The sequence below is a fragment of the Saimiri boliviensis genome, chromosome 5 (genome assembly GCF_048565385.1).
Source record: "Saimiri boliviensis isolate mSaiBol1 chromosome 5, mSaiBol1.pri, whole genome shotgun sequence".
In the NCBI taxonomy this organism is placed as follows: domain Eukaryota; kingdom Metazoa; phylum Chordata; class Mammalia; order Primates; family Cebidae; genus Saimiri; species Saimiri boliviensis.
This window is the reverse complement of record NC_133453.1, coordinates 126,613,679-126,628,934: the sequence shown is the minus strand read 5'-3', so window position 1 is coordinate 126,628,934 and position 15,256 is coordinate 126,613,679. Positions and strand designations below refer to the sequence as shown.

General features: G+C 50.5%; 1 protein-coding gene across 3 annotated transcripts in view; it reads right to left on the bottom strand.

Annotated features, from left to right (window-relative positions):
• Positions 1–15,256, bottom strand: part of CEMIP (cell migration inducing hyaluronidase 1) — a 173,703-nt gene that overhangs the window by 31,775 nt on the left and 126,672 nt on the right. For all 3 annotated transcript variants that reach the window (XM_074399935.1, XM_074399936.1, XM_003921681.4), the window contains 2 exons: positions 14,367–14,542; positions 11,934–12,143 (listed from right to left, as the gene is read on the bottom strand). In XM_074399935.1, coding sequence (XP_074256036.1) covers positions 11,934–12,143; positions 14,367–14,542 — 386 coding nt within the window. The remainder of the gene's footprint in view (positions 1–11,933; positions 12,144–14,366; positions 14,543–15,256) is intronic.

Sequence of the window (15,256 nt, the reverse complement as noted above, 5' to 3'; positions counted from 1 at the left end):
CCAGAGAGATGTTCACTTCCTTGCAAGGTGGCCTGTTCCACAGTGGGGTGATGGCGAGAAATGCCTCACTTATCTTCCTTCATCCTCGCCCCTGGGTACAGACTGCCCGATGATGTCATCCAACAAGGGAGTTCCTGCTTCCCGATGACATCAATGCAACCCACACCTATTCAGTACCTGCCACTGTGCCAAGCACTGGAAAATCCACATATCACCCAGCAACAACCCTTCCCTGCCTCCCCACCCCCTGGCATTGTGAGCATGTTGACAGGCTGTCCTGGGCATTGCAGAATCTTTAGCAGCCTCCCTGGCCGCTAGCTACTAGATGCCAGGGAAAGCTCTTCAGTTGTGACCACCAAAAATGTCTCCAGACATTCATTGCCAGACATTCCACTGGGTAGGAGAAGGGTGACAGAATCATCACTGATCGAGAGGCCCCGATGTAAACACCACAGTTCCCTTCAGTCTGTTTTTTTTGAGACAGGGTCTGGCTCTGTCACCCAGGCCAGAGTACAGTGGTGCGATCTTGACTCACCACAACCTCTGCCTCCTGGGATCAAGCCATTCTCCCACCTCGGCCTCCCCCCCACCCCGCCGGGGAAGCTGGGACTACAAGCGTGTGCCACCACGCCTGAATAATTTTTGTATTTCTGGTAGGGATGGGCTTTCACCATGTTGCCTAGGCTGGTCTCAAAGTCCTGGGCTCAAGCAATCCTTCTGCCTTGGCCTCCCAAAGTGCTAGGATTACAGACGTGAGCCACTGCGCCTGGCCCAGAGTCTTTCATATGACAGCTGCCTACTCCCCAAACCCCAGACAGCTGTCCTTTAGAAGCATTCTCAAACCACACTCCACACCCCAGCACTGGACGGGTCCCTGCTACCTTTCCATCTTGTGGAAATCTCACGCCATCCTCTATTCAATTTTTTTTTTTTTTTTTTTTTTAAGAGATGAGGAAAATGAGACTCAGAGAAGGCAAGTGACTTGCCAGAGGTCACATAAGCCGTATGTACAAGGTCATGGCTGGAAGCATGGTTTTCTGTGTCCACTCCCTCCATAAGGGAGGACCCAATATACAAGTGGCTGTGGTCCAGGCAAGCTCTCTGTTCTTTTGAATAAGCCTCCTTCCCTCCATCTTTGGTAACAGGCAAGGGTGTGATCTTGAATCCTAGTCACTTGTTTAATTAGTCAGTCAGTATCACGGTCAGCCAATGGGACTTCTTTTCTTTCTTCTAGCAAGCCCTGGAAGGTTGTTATAAATAGCCAGGACAGGCAAGCATGGGATGAAAAAGACGAGGAAATGTGGGCTTCCCGAGCTGGCAGGAACATCCGAGGTCAAGTTTAATGCCTTCAACTTTACAGAGCAGGATGCCAAGGCCCAGAGAAGGGACGTGGAGTGTCCCAGGACACTCAGTGACCTCACGCTGCAGCTGTGCTTAGACCCAGGCCTCAGGCTTCCTGCCTCCTGCCTATAGTTCTTTCTAAATCTTTGGGACTCATTTGATCTGCTGTGTGGATCACACTTTGGGTAGTCTTTCTTTGAATAGGAGCAAATAATGAGTTAGTGCATTCTTACTCTAAAAGATGCCAGAAAAAGGAAAGCCCTCCAAGACCCTCGAGATGTGAGAGAAAAAGTCTCATTGAAAGGAAGAAAAATGATCACTGTTTATCGGATGCTAAATGTTTTTACATGTTATCTTATCTAAACCTCATCACAATTACAACTCTGTAAATGACACAAAGACTTAGAAAGTTACCCCAAGTCACTTCTCTTGCAAGGACCGAATTAGGACTTGATTCCCCATCTGTCCGATTTCATAACCTGTGTGTTAATCAATACTCAACAATGCTAGAAAGAAAAAGACTCTCTCACTTTGGGCTGCATTTCTTCCTTCCCCTTGGTAGTGACGTGATGATGGCACACAGAATCAAGAGGGAAGCATAGGGCCAAGGAAAGCCCTGGTGAGGGGGGATGGCGGGGGCAGAAGACGCAAGTTCAAGTCTTTACTAAGCCTCAAGCTGTGTGTGACTCACCTAAGTGTCCCTGTGCGATGAGATGACATCTAAAGTTTCTTCCAGCTCTAACGTTCTGGGCTTGTTCCTCCTTAGATTATTTCTCAGAGTTAAGTATTTAAACTGTGACACAGCTTGAGATGATAGATGTAGACAGATGTTTGGATAGGTAGATGGATAGACAGATAGATAGCAGATGCATAAATAGTAGCTGTAAGGCCAGACACACCCACCTCTGCACCCGGCACCAGGCTCTGCACTGGGCACCTAGCTCTGCTGCATGGCTCCCCTGGAAGGCTCCCCCCTGGAAGGCTCCGGCTAATGCAACCCTGGCCAGCTCTCGCACAGGAAAAACCTGCCCAAAAACCCGCCAACCAATAGCGGCCTGCCCCATCTCAATCCTGCTCCCCTGGACCCAATCAGAGCACCCAGCTGTTGCTCGGTCCTCCTAGCCGTAAAAACCCCATGCCCCAGGAAGTCCGCGAGACTTCTCTGGCCCCCTTTCCCTCCACCAGAGAACCTCGCCTGGGAGCTGAATAAATTGGCATTTAATTTTCTTATATTGGCCTCAGTTTCCTCATTTTAAACTCAGCAATGACCCTTACAGTAGCTGCATAAACAAACATACATATAGATTCAAGGGTGGCCATTCAGTTCCTTTGTATGCCAATCAGAAGTAATATGTAAGTTCCCTGCCATTCTCTTGCACAAACTGTATTTTTCCCTTTGTTCTTCGGGATATCTTCCTCCCTGCCAATGGCTGGCAGTCGTTAAAGCAATTGCTAAATGCCGTTTTAAGTCTTTAACCGTTGTTAGGTGTGGTCCAGGCATAAGATGGTGAAGGAGAAAATTCCTGGGCTATGCCTGACAATCAAAGAGCTACGAACAGCCAGCGCGGACTGCTTCAGTAGGGGGTGGCCATTTTATTTAGTTTATGGTCTGAACCAGGACACGTTTGAAGTGAAGGAGATGTGATTAGTAGTTATGCTGGGACAACAGGTCTAAACTAGACCGTTCTGTGCAAATCAGGACATATCTGTGTGTAATGATTTCTACCATCAACTTGTATACAGCAAGTGAAAGCAACTGTTGTTTAAAACAAATACAGATAAAAGTGAACTTTACTTGCCTTCTAGGGTGGGTATGATATGATTTATGTTATTGAGAAACTTGGCCAGGCACGGTGGCTCACGCCTGTAATCCTAGCACTTTGGGAGGCCAAGGTGGGTGGATCACCTGAGGTCAGGAGTTCAAGACCAGCCTGGCCATCATGGTGAAACCCCATCTTAAAAAACAAAAAAACAAAAAAACTCAACAACAAATACAGTCATGTTCTAAAGAACACTGGAATTTCCAATCTTCTGCCATTATTATTTTTTTTTATTTCTTTTTTTTTCTTTTTCTTTTTCTTTTTCTTTTTTTTTTTTTTTTTGAGACAGAGTTTCGCTCTTGTTACCCAGGCTGGAGTGCAATGGCGCGATCTCGGCTCACCGCAACCTCCGTCTCCTGGGTTCAGGCAATTCTCCTGCCTCAGCCTCCTGAGTAGCTGGGATTACAGGCACGCGCCACCATGCCCAGCTAATTTTTCATGTTTTTAGCAGAGACGGGGTTTCACCATGTTGACCAGGATGGTCTTGATCTCTTGACTTTGTGATCCACCCACCTTGGCCTCCCAAAGTGCTGGGATTACAGGCATGAGCCACCGCGCCCGGCTTATTTTTTTAAATTTCTTTTTGAACTGCTGAAAAGGAGACTGCATGCAGTAGGGCGTGGGTCATTTGTTTACAGACTGTCTTAATGAGTTTTTGAATATGCAAATTAAAACTGGGAGGAAGGAAATAAAACCCTGGACAACCAAATTACTCTGCCTAACAAGGAAAGGAATGAGTTTCTAAGGCAGCCCAGGAGAGGTGGGCAGGAGGATGGAGAATGAGGAGGTGGGGACTAGAACTCAACAACCAGGTTGGGGGTGGGGAGGGAGTACCCTGGAGGGAAGCCTCTGGTCTACGGAGGGACCTGTTACTCCATTTCTTTATTTTTATTATTTTTTATTTTATTTTTGATTTATTTTTTTAAAGACGGGGTTTCATCATGTTGGTCAGGCTGGTCTTGAACTCCCGACCTCAGGTGATCCGCCCACCTTGGCCTCCAAAGTGCTTGGATTACAGGCGTGAGCCACCACACCCGGCCTCCATTTCTTACTGTTGCTCGTGGTGCTGATCTGTAACGTGCTCCCTCTCCCTCCCGTCTCTCATCACAATCCACCAGTAAAAGCCCTGGACCAATGAAACTTTCAGGGACATCAAGGAAAACAGTCTGGGTTTCATATTTGGGCTCACGTGGAAAGGAGAGATCGAAACCACCTTTGCAAAAATGATAAGAGCTAGAAAATTATGACAGTGAAAGAGATCTGACCTAAGCAATTCCATCTTGCTTCTAACCTCCAAGCTGTCCTTGGTCATTCCTGGGCGTAGGCCAAACTGACTTTGGGAGGAACTTAGTTTATAGCTTAATTTTGAAACAAAAAACGATAACAGCCCTTTCCGTCTTGTGCGGGAGGGGGGTACTAAACTGCTTTTGTAGGACTAACAGTTAGCCACAAGATTAGAAATTGTGGTTTAGGAGTCGCAGCTAGAGGCCATAAGATTCTAAACCCTCCCAACTGCTCCTGGGGAACAACATCACTATTATAAAACCTAAGATCTGGCCGGGCACGGTGGCTCAAGCCTGTAATCCCAGCACTTTGGGAGGCCGAGGCGGGTGGATCACGAGGTCAAGAGATCGAGACCGTCCTGGTCAACATGGTGAAACCCCGTCCCTACTAAAAATACAAAAAATCAGCTGGGCATGGTGGTGCGTGCCCGTAATCCCAGCTACTCAGGAGGCTGAGGCAGGAGAATTGCCTGAACCAAGGAGGTGGAGGTTTCGGTGAGCCGAGATCGCGCCATTGCACTCCAGCCTGGGTAACAAGAGTGAAACTCCGTCTCAAAAAAAAAAAAAAATAAATAAATAAAAAATAAAATAAAACCTAAGATTAGTGCTTGACATATTTTTCGGACCCTGCACTCAATGGATCCCCTAGTGCCTCCCAGACTGATAAACTGGCTCATCTGGTCCTGTGGCCCCCACCCAGGCACTGACACAGCGCAAGAGGACAGCTTTGACTCCTTATGAGTTCATTTCCAACCCGACCAATCAGCACTCCCCACTCTCCGACCCCCTACCCATCAAACTATCCTTAAAAACCCCATCCCCCAATTGTGGGGGAGACTGAGTTGAGTAGTAATAAAACTCCAGTCTCCAATACAGCCAGCTCTGCCTGAATTAAACTCTGTTGCAATTCCCCTGTCTTGATTAATTGGCTCTGTCTGGGGAGCAGACAAGGTGAGCCTCTTGAGTGGTTCCAGGATGACAGCAGCCCTGTGAATGAAGAAGTAAGTGGGAATGCGAATTCAAGAAACTGAAAGAGGGAGGTAACCAGGAAAAACAGAAGCCTCTTCCGCAAATCCTAGAACTTTGAGTCAGGGAGAGGGCACAGGGTCTCCTGCCAAATACACACGGGGCTCAGCCATCTTTTACAGAATGCCAGAGGGAGGATATGTCCCTGGAGCTGGGGCGCTTGGGGACTGGCTGCAGTCCGTATAGATGGTACCCACGGAGCAGTGCAGGTCACACCCTGAGGGGCCACACGTGGCAGCCTGTTGGGGACATCCTGGTTTCAAGCATCTTGTGGCTATCGGAAGCATTTCTGTCAAAGATAGCACATTTTGAGCAATGCACGAGGAGGAAAAGAAGGCAGGGCACGGAGAAGACAAGCAGAACACACACTGGAGTCGTTTCGTCCTTCCACAAAAGCACTGGAATGAATTCGTTTCCTCCAGGGAAAACAGGAAGGTGATTCCCCCTATGTCCGGCCTCAGAGTTCAGAAACACACGTTAACATAAAGAGGGGGCCCATTTTGCATTCCCACCCCCACTATCCAGCCTACAGATACTGTGCCACAGAGCCTTCCTCGGAAGGCAGACCGCCCCCCACATCTGCCTGCACCCTGCAGCTTTGCTGCTGACCATCCCACTTCAAGAAACACAACATTGACAGTATCAATATAGTGAAAAGCATTTTCCAGACTCTGTGTTACAGAACGCCAGCTCTGTGACATGCAGATGAGTTTAGGCATCGCGAGGATAACCAAAGCTAAGCATGTGTTTTTACTGCGAGCCTTTGCTCTGCTAGCACGCGTCGTGAATTTCCAAAACAGCGAGAGGAGACGCGTCTGCGGTGTTTGCCAAGGTCATTTAACTACAGAGGCTAGTTTCTTTTTGTTTGTTTGGTTACTTGCTGCTCTCTCATGGAACCCGCGATGTTTACACAGAACACAGATACGGAGGTACACGGTGATACTACTTAATAGTAATACTCTTTTAATACCACAGCTGACTATGTCACATCTGGTTTAATCTTCCTAAAGACGCTTTGAAGTCAGTTCTATCATCATCCTCACTTTACATAGAGGGGAACTGAGTCCCAGAAAATTGCCATCAGTCCCCCAAGGCCACACTGGCTGGTTAAAACACAGTTCTCTGTGACTCTATGCTCTCTGTCTCAATGTTCTACTGAAGCCCACAGTAACTGTTACATCAAGAAAAGAGTCAGGAGTTGAATGAAGCAGGAGAGACAGCAGTGGGTTTGCTGAGCTTGGTGGTGACATTTTGAAGGACGTTGTTGAGAACCATCAGTGAGGCTCAGAGGGAGCAAAGGTTGAGCAGCCCACATTTGTGTGAGGACAGGAGAGAGAAGCAGGAGCTGGTGGAATTTCAGACCACCCTTCCAAAGATTTGGCGGTAAAAAAGGGAAAGATCAGAGACGGCTGGCCAAGGAGGAATTAGGGACGAGGGAAGAAGCTGGGTAAGGATCAAGGATACCAGAGCCTATCTATAGGCACCGGGAGACAGGAGCTCATGAGCAAGGGGCTCCCAGGGCACTGTGGGATCAGCCCAGAGCCAGGCTTTAAGGTCCTCTCGGCTCTGCAGAACTAGGAACCCCTCTATCTCCGGAGCCGGCATCTGCTTGTCTGGAATCTATTCCTCCTTCGGATCAGGGGCGGTGTTAGGGAAAAGGTTCTGCCATGCTGCCGGGTGGCCTCTGCATTCTAAATGGGAACTCGTCTTTGTCTGTATTTGGCCTCCTTTCGTCCCATCAGCCAAAAACATGCTTCCAAACATAGTCAGCTGTGAATAAATCCTTTAAGCTGAAACCAAAGAAGCAAATGTAAAATACCTATGGAGACCATCCAGCTCCCAAGGCAGCATCTCCGAACATGGAACTCTCTGCCCCAGGGGCGGAGCATCTGCAGGGTGACGTGCCAATCCATCAAACCCAATTCCCACGTCGGGGGATGGCTCTTGGGGACTTTAGGGAAGGGCACTGGAATGCGCGCCGTTACCCTGCCGTCTGTCTGCCGTAGAGAGTTAGAGGCCTGCACTTCACCTAGATTCTACGCTAGGACTACTTGGTTTCCCCTTGGGAAGGCCTCAAGCTCCGCAGACTCCAAACCCTAACCCACCAGCTTGGCCATCAAGCTCAGCCCTGAGCTGAGCGGGGCTGAGGTTCTATGTGGCCACCAGGACCAGGCTGTAGCTGGTGCCTCAGACACCTAATGTCTGGACGATGGCCCTCCCAGTCTGGCAGCTGGCATCCTTGAGAGCCAGGCAGTAGGGAGAACGTTGGCTTACAGGGCAGCAAGGGTCTTCTGGTTCTGAGAGGCTGTCCAAGGCTCTGGCTCCAAGAGTCCAACCCCAGATACAGCTCTGTGGGCTACCCCGATCGGCTGCCTTCACTCCTGCCCCACACATCTCTCAGCCTATCTTCATGAACTCACAACTCCTGGCTCAAGGCCTATGCCATCTCTCCCAGCCTCTCCCAGCCTCTCCCAGCCCCTCCCAGCCCCTCCCAGCCTCTCCCAGCTCTTCCACCCTCTCCCAGCCTCTCCCAGCCCCTCCCAGCCTCTCCCAGCTCTCCCAGCCCCTCCCAGCCCCTCCCAGCCGCTCCCAGCTCTTCCACCCTCTCCCAGCCTCTCCCAGCCCCTCCCAGCCTCTCCCAGCTCTCCCAGCCCCTCCCAGCCCCTCCCAGCCGCTCCCAGCTCTTCCACCTTCTCCCAGCCCCTCCCAGCTCCTCCCAGCCTCTCCCAGCCTCTCCCAGCCTCTCCCAGCCTCTCCCAGCCTCTCCCAGCTCTCCCAGCCCCTCCCAGCCCCTCCCAGCTCTCCCAGCCTCTCCCAGCCTCTCCCAGCTCTCCCAGCTCTCCCAGCCCCTCCCAGCTCTCCCAGCTCTTCCAGCCCCTCCCAGCTCTTCCAGCCTCTCCCAGCCTCTCCCAGCCCCTCCCAGCTCTCCCAGCCTCTCCCAGCCCCTCCCAGCTCTTCCAGCCTCTCCCAGCCTCTCCCAGCCCCTCCCAGCTCTCCCAGCCTCTCCCAGCCTCTCCCAGCCCCTCCCAGCTCTCCCAGCCCCTCCCAGCCTCTCCCAGCCCCTCCCAGCTCTCCCAGCCTCTCCCAGCCTCTCCCAGCTCTCCCAGCTCTCCCAGCCCCTCCCAGCTCTCCCAGCCTCTCCCAGCTCTTCCAGCCCCTCCCAGCTCTCCCAGCCTCTCCCAGCCTCTCCCAGCCCCTCCCAGCTCTTCCAGCCTCTCCCAGCCCCTCCCAGCTCTCCCAGCCTCTCCCAGCCCCTCCCAGCTCTCCCAGCCTCTCCCAGCCCCTCCCAGCTCTTCCAGCCTCTCCCAGCCTCTCCCAGCCCCTCCCAGCTCTCCCAGCCCCTCCCAGCCTCTCCCAGCCTCTCCCAGCCTCTCCCAGCCCCTCCCAGCTCTCCCAGCCCCTCCCAGCCTCTCCCAGCCCCTCCCAGCTCTCCCAGCCTCTCCCAGCCTCTCCCAGCCCCTCCCAGCTCTCCCAGCCTCTCCCAGCCTCTCCCAGCCCCTCCCAGCTCTCCCAGCCTCTCCCAGCCTCTCCCAGCCCCTCCCAGCTCTCCCAGCCCCTCCCAGCCCCTCCGAGCCCCTCCCAGCCTGCAGCCCTGCCGGGATGCTCACTCTCTACACTGCCCAGGTGGGTGTCCTAGCGTGCCCAAGGCCTCTACCCCTGCCACCAGAACTTCCTGTGCCGCTTCCCCCTGCGTGAGGCCATTGCTGCAGCTGAGTGCTCTGAGAAAGGTTTGCTGTTCCAAAGACAGCCAAAAACAGTTCACAGGCATTTTCTAACTGAAGCACCCAAGAGGAAGCCATCGCATTCTCCATAGCACGTGTGAGGAAGTCGAGGACCTGCCTGGTTAAGTAGCTTGCCAGTGGTCACGCAGCAAGTGAGAAAGCACAGCCACACGTCCACACTCCAGGGTGTGTGTGTGTGTGTGTGTGTGTGTGTTATGTATTTTCCCTGAGAGTCACAATAGCTTCCACTCAAACTGCTGCAGATCTATAATTCCAGGCTTCCAGTAATACTACTCTCTTTCTCTTTAGTAAAGTGAAATGTAGGTGAATGTCAGCTAAATTTACGAATAGAACTTCAACCAAAATGCTTAGAGCAAGTCAAGCTCCCAAGACTCAGTGAAGCCTGTTATCTTTCCTAAGCGATCCTATATTGTTCTCTTCACCACGTGTCGTAACCTCCATCACCACCCTGCGTGAGAAAGGTGTGATTGCATCCATCGCACTGGTTCTGTGAATCGCATGAGGGAGCAGGACAGACCCGAGGCCTGCACCCGGGACAAAATGTGGGCCACACACTCTGCTCCATGCTTTTCATGTTCTCTGTCTGCTCAATCCCGGAAGCAAACACAGAGAATAAGCCGTGCCGTCCTCTCCATCTTCCAGAAGCGCAGAGCAGTCAAATGACTGGCCCAAGATCACACAGCTTCTAAGTGGCAGAACTCCAACTGCAACACAGGGAGTCTGGCTCCAGAGCCCGTGCTTAGGGTAATAGAGCATCCCTGACATTCTGAATTATACGTTGATGTCTTTCAGCTTCAGACAGAAAACATTCCCCTTTCCCTCTGCTTTGAGCCTGAAAAAATTCCCACATCTTCCAGCAATCGCTCCAGCACAGTCCTGTACCACCTGCTGGGGAGAATCGGCCCTGATGTGTGGCCAGTACCTCCACATGAACCCCAGTCGCATCTCATTCATCCCCACAACAGCCCTATGTGTTTGCTGTGTTTCTCTACTTGACTGAGCAGGAAACTGAGGTTCAGAGAGGTTAAGCTACTTGTACAAGGTCCCACAGCTCACAACCTGTGGATCAAGCCCTTGAACCCAGGCCCTCCTGAGGACTCCAAAGCTGATGATCTCTCCTGTTTACTCAGTGGGAGGTTTTAAAACAGAGCATTTAAAACACAGAAATAACAGACGCTCCTTTATAATAGAAGAATACTTGAATAGAACCACACCGACATCCTCCTCATCGTTCCATAGTCACATGCCCGTTGGTGAGGTTCACTCTGCTTGGTTTAAAGCTGGGGTTACAAACTCAAATGCCCATGGGGACCGGCAGGCAATGAAAGGAGTGGCAGTGGCCTGGGGAGGTTACAGTGATTGTAACAGCCATGGCGGGCCTGCTGCACACTACAGAATGCACACCTGTCTTAATGGAGGCAGCCTCGACTTTGCTCTAAGCCATTGTCGCCATGCAGAGAGGCAGCATGGGCAGGCACTGCCAACCCATCCTACTTTTCAAGAGAAGCCAGGAATCCCAATTTTTAGGTAGAATCACTTAATTTTTAAATGATGGAAACTAATTCAAATGTTTCTTTAACCACTATTTAAGCCAAACAAAACCCATCGTGTAGCTGGATTTAGCTTGAATGGTGCCTTTTTTTTTTTCTTTTTAAGAGATGGGGTCTCGCTATGTTGCCTAGGCTGGGGTACAGTGGCTATTCACAGGCGTGATCCCACTACTGATCAGCACGGGAGTTTTGACCTCTCTGTTTCCAACCTGGGCAGGTTCATCCCTCCTTAGGCAACCTGGTGGTCCTCCGCTCATGGGAGGTCACCATATTGATGCCAAACTTAGTACAGACACCCAATCGGCATAGCACACTACAGCCCAGAACTCCTGGGCTCAGGTGATCCTCCCACCTGAGCCTCCCACGTAGCTGGGACTACAGGCACGTGCCACCAAGCCTGGTGAATGGTGCCATTTTGTGATACCCAGTTTTAAAGTTTATAGAGGATATAAGTGTAGTTCATTTAAAGAAAGTCCTATTTAGTGTAAAATCATCAATTTAGTATAAAATGTTGAAATGTTTCTCTAACACAGTATAAGCCAAAGAAAACACATCTGGTTGCTAGATTCAGCTTGCAGGGTGCCATTTTGTAATGTCCAGCATTAAAATTTATAGAGGATAGAAATGTAGTTCACTTAGAGAAATGTCAATTTAGTGTAAAAATTATCTGTGGAAATCAAGACAAAGCCTCTGATACACATGCCAATTTGCTCATGAGAGTATTTCTCTCAGCAGCACTTGCTCTGAAAGAACACTTGGTTCAACAGAAGAAAAAAAGCCCATTGTCACCATCTCAGATCTGTTGGGTAGATACCACAGCCAAGTGGCATGAACCCCTGTCTGCAGTTAACAAATCTGTCATGTTGTGTGGCCACAAAATGATCTCCAGATGTCCTGTTATGCCAATGAAGCACAGGAGAAAATGGACTCCCAGAAACCACCCCAAACTAATCACTCTCCCATCTTTGGTATCTTTGGTAAGGACAAACCTTGATTTTCTCCTTCCTGTTTGGTTGGTGATCTGCTCCCAGTTGATATCTTTCTAAAATCTAAGATAAGGATGGTTCAACCCCCAAAGACTTTAGATTCATTGTCTACATCCGAACACCCCTTCAGTGCTAACCATCCATGGCCGATCCCCAGAGTTCCCTGAAGGAAGAAGGTGCTTACCAACAAGCCATTGGAGCCATGGACTGTGACACAGCGAGAGAATGTATGATGGATGGAGAGGTCCCTGATGTATGTGGGTGGGTCATAGCCTCCCCTTTCGTCCACATCACCGGCCAGGTGGAAGTGAATCGGGTACTGACCCACCAGCTGCTGTCCCATATGCTTCAGCTCCATGCCCTCCAGGTGTGCTGCCTTGAATCCCAGAGCAAACTAGAAGAGGAGAACCGAGAGTGAGAGGAGACCACGAGATGCTTCTGGATTTCCCTGGCTGGGGCCCATATGCCAAAGATGCAGCGGTACTGTACTTTGTCAGTCCCCACCTGGTATCAGTAAATCAAATATATTCTCTGCAAATGGACTAGAATGTCTGGCCCTCCTAATATTGAGGAAGACAGGCAAGGTGCTGCTAATGACAGAGGACATTGTGAGGAAATGGACTGCTTGGAAATGAGATGTTCTAAAGGGCTGTGCTATACCTGGGCTCACTTTGACCCTCCCTTCCTGTCTCCCAAGCCACTAAGTGTTATGAGCAAGGGATAACTCTGAGATAACCTGGAGGGGCAAAAAGCATGCCCTATGAGCATGGGGGATCCAGATGACAGTGGACCAAGGAACGACAACAGTCTTGGCCATTGTCTCCCACCTAAGACCTTCTCCTAGCAGAGGGAAGGGGAACGCCAACTCTGGAATCTTCATGAGCCCATGTTCTGGTGGCATGTGTGTGAGTGGAGGGGACACCACACAATGACTTCACAATATGCCTAGAGCCATTTCTTTTGGGCTCAAGAAAACCACTTGACCACACGGAACACCTGCCCTCCAGGTGCTCACCATGAAAGCACAGTCCGAAAAGGATTCCTGTCAAAAGTCAGGCTCAGCCAACCTCTAAGAGAGAAGAATAATATTGGCATGCTAAACATTTCTTCCGAAAATAGGTGTCAATCGAAGTGCCAACTCCAGTAGTGGCTGCCCTGGAGAGCTGTGTTGAGAATGCTTCTGAGGGCTAGTTTGAGCTCAGTGGGAAAAAGTACCCTAATCACTCCGGGACTGCTGCTCTTGGGGCTACGGCAGCTTGCGTAACACAGACCTGCTATTACTGCTTTCGTCTCACTAATGAGTTTCTCAGCTGAGGACAGTACCATCACCTCTGCCCCACCCTATACCTGGCAGATGACTGGATATGTGTAGAAGTGTTTTTGGTGATGATAAAGACGGAGGAGCACTGCTAGCATTGAATGAGTGGGGACCAGGGATGATGGCAATCCTATAATACAGGCCCGTGTAGCAAAGAATGATCTCATATAAAATGCCAGTAGGGCCCCCACTGTGAACGCTGTAGGTTTCACTACATTTGTCTCTTGAGTTACACTACCAAAAAGTCTTATCCTTAAAGTGCATGATGTTAGCTTTAAGAGAACTGTCTTCACAAAACTCTGAGATAATATTGTGCTACCGACATTGAAACCAATTACCACATGAAGACATTTTGGGTCTCTTAAGGACTGTAATATGCCAGAAAAAGGCTGTTTGCATTGTGATACAAAAGAAATTCCTCTTGAGCCTCATACTAGGAAAACATAAGCACCAATAAACTAGTATCGTTTTTCTATACTGTGCAGTAAGAACCCTGAAGCTCACTATGTCTCCTCTGTCTTGACTCTAACCAGGAAACTCACAGGTAAATTTAATGCTACAACTTCTTTTTTTCTTCTTCTTTTTGAGACTGAGCCTCCCTCTGTCACCAGGCTGGAGTGCAGTGGTGCGATCTTAGCTCATTGCAACCTCCATCTCCTGGGTTGAAGCAATTCTTGTGTCTCAGCCTCCAAGTCGCTAGGATTACAGGCAGGCGCCACCACACCCAGCTAATTTTTGTATTTTTAGTAGAGACAGGGTTTCACCATGTTGGCCAGGATGATCTCAATCTCCCGACCTCATTATCTGCCCACCTCGGCCTCCCAAAGTGCTGGCATTACAGGCGTGAGCCACCGCGCCCGGCCAATGCTACAACTTCTAGGTCCTCTCACCTGCTTATCATTTTATCTATACAGTAATGGATCTATTATAAACGTGACTTTTTGCAAGATGAATGCTAGTTCTTTTAGGAAGTGATCAGGGCAATAATGAACAATGAAATAGTGAAGACAAGGAATGAAGGCAATGTTGAAACAGTGTGACGTGTACCACGTGGCCAAGAGCAGAGAGCTGTTTGTTGCCAAGTTAGCGCTCTCATCTCTCTTATTGCCAATGATTAGTGGGGGAAACTGCATGCCAATGGGTAATACATAAGACTCCTCAAACTTCCAGAAGGCGCCCTCTGCTTGATCCCACCTCCTGTTCCCCCACCCTCATCCCTACCAGGAAGCCCTGCCTAGAGGGTGACATCATAGAGCCTCTCCTGGTTGGGTCGACAGCCTCTGCCAGACACACACATACCTTGATGTGGCCCCCAAAGGTATCAAAGTCAAAGAAATTGCAGATGTGGTTTCTGTAGGGGTAGCATTTGTCCTCCATCTCCCCCATCACCATGATGTTCCGGCTCAGGAGCCCGACCTCCGCCCGCATGTCCACGCCGTCGATCTCGTCCCCGATGTGCAGGTACCTCGGTTTCCCTAGGGCAGAAAGGGAGGCAGGTCAACGACAGAAGATCCCGCATGCCCACTGAGTTCCAGCCAGCTGCTTCTGTGGCTGCTGCTTGCTCACCACCAGGCCCGGTGTACACAGCGGTCTCATGTTACAGAAGGATGAAGGTCAGGGAGGTGAAGTCACACGCCTGCACGCCCAGCCAGATCTCACAGCTACACAGGCTCGGGTCTCAAGCCCTTGGCAGAAATGGCTAACTGTCCCTTCATATTTGTTTCCTCTTCTGCTTTTCAGTCCTGGACTCCTGCATTTTAGCCGGACACAGGGCCATCCGAGGGAATGACATTCTCAGCCTCCCTGCAGTCAAGTGCGGCCGCCACCTCCAGATGGCCCTCCTCTTGCTCTTTCCTGGGAGCTGGTGGGTCAGCCTCACCCACACAGGTGAGAGCCACGCCCCAGAGACAGCAGAGCAATGGGAAGGGAGAAACTGGTCTCCAGATGAGACTGTAGACTGCTGACCTTAGGGAGATAAAACAGATCCCCTGTCTTTAAAGCCTCTGCTTTAGAGCAGTGCAAATTCACGACCTGTCCAGGCAGGTAAATCCCTATTCTGCCTACCTCAGCCTCATGCAGAATGTGTATATACAGCCTGGGGCCCTAGAAAGAGCTAGACTGGAGCTTCTAGATCCACCACCGTGGCCTGGCTCTGGATGCCTCCATGGTAGCACGTGGAGCAGTGGAGA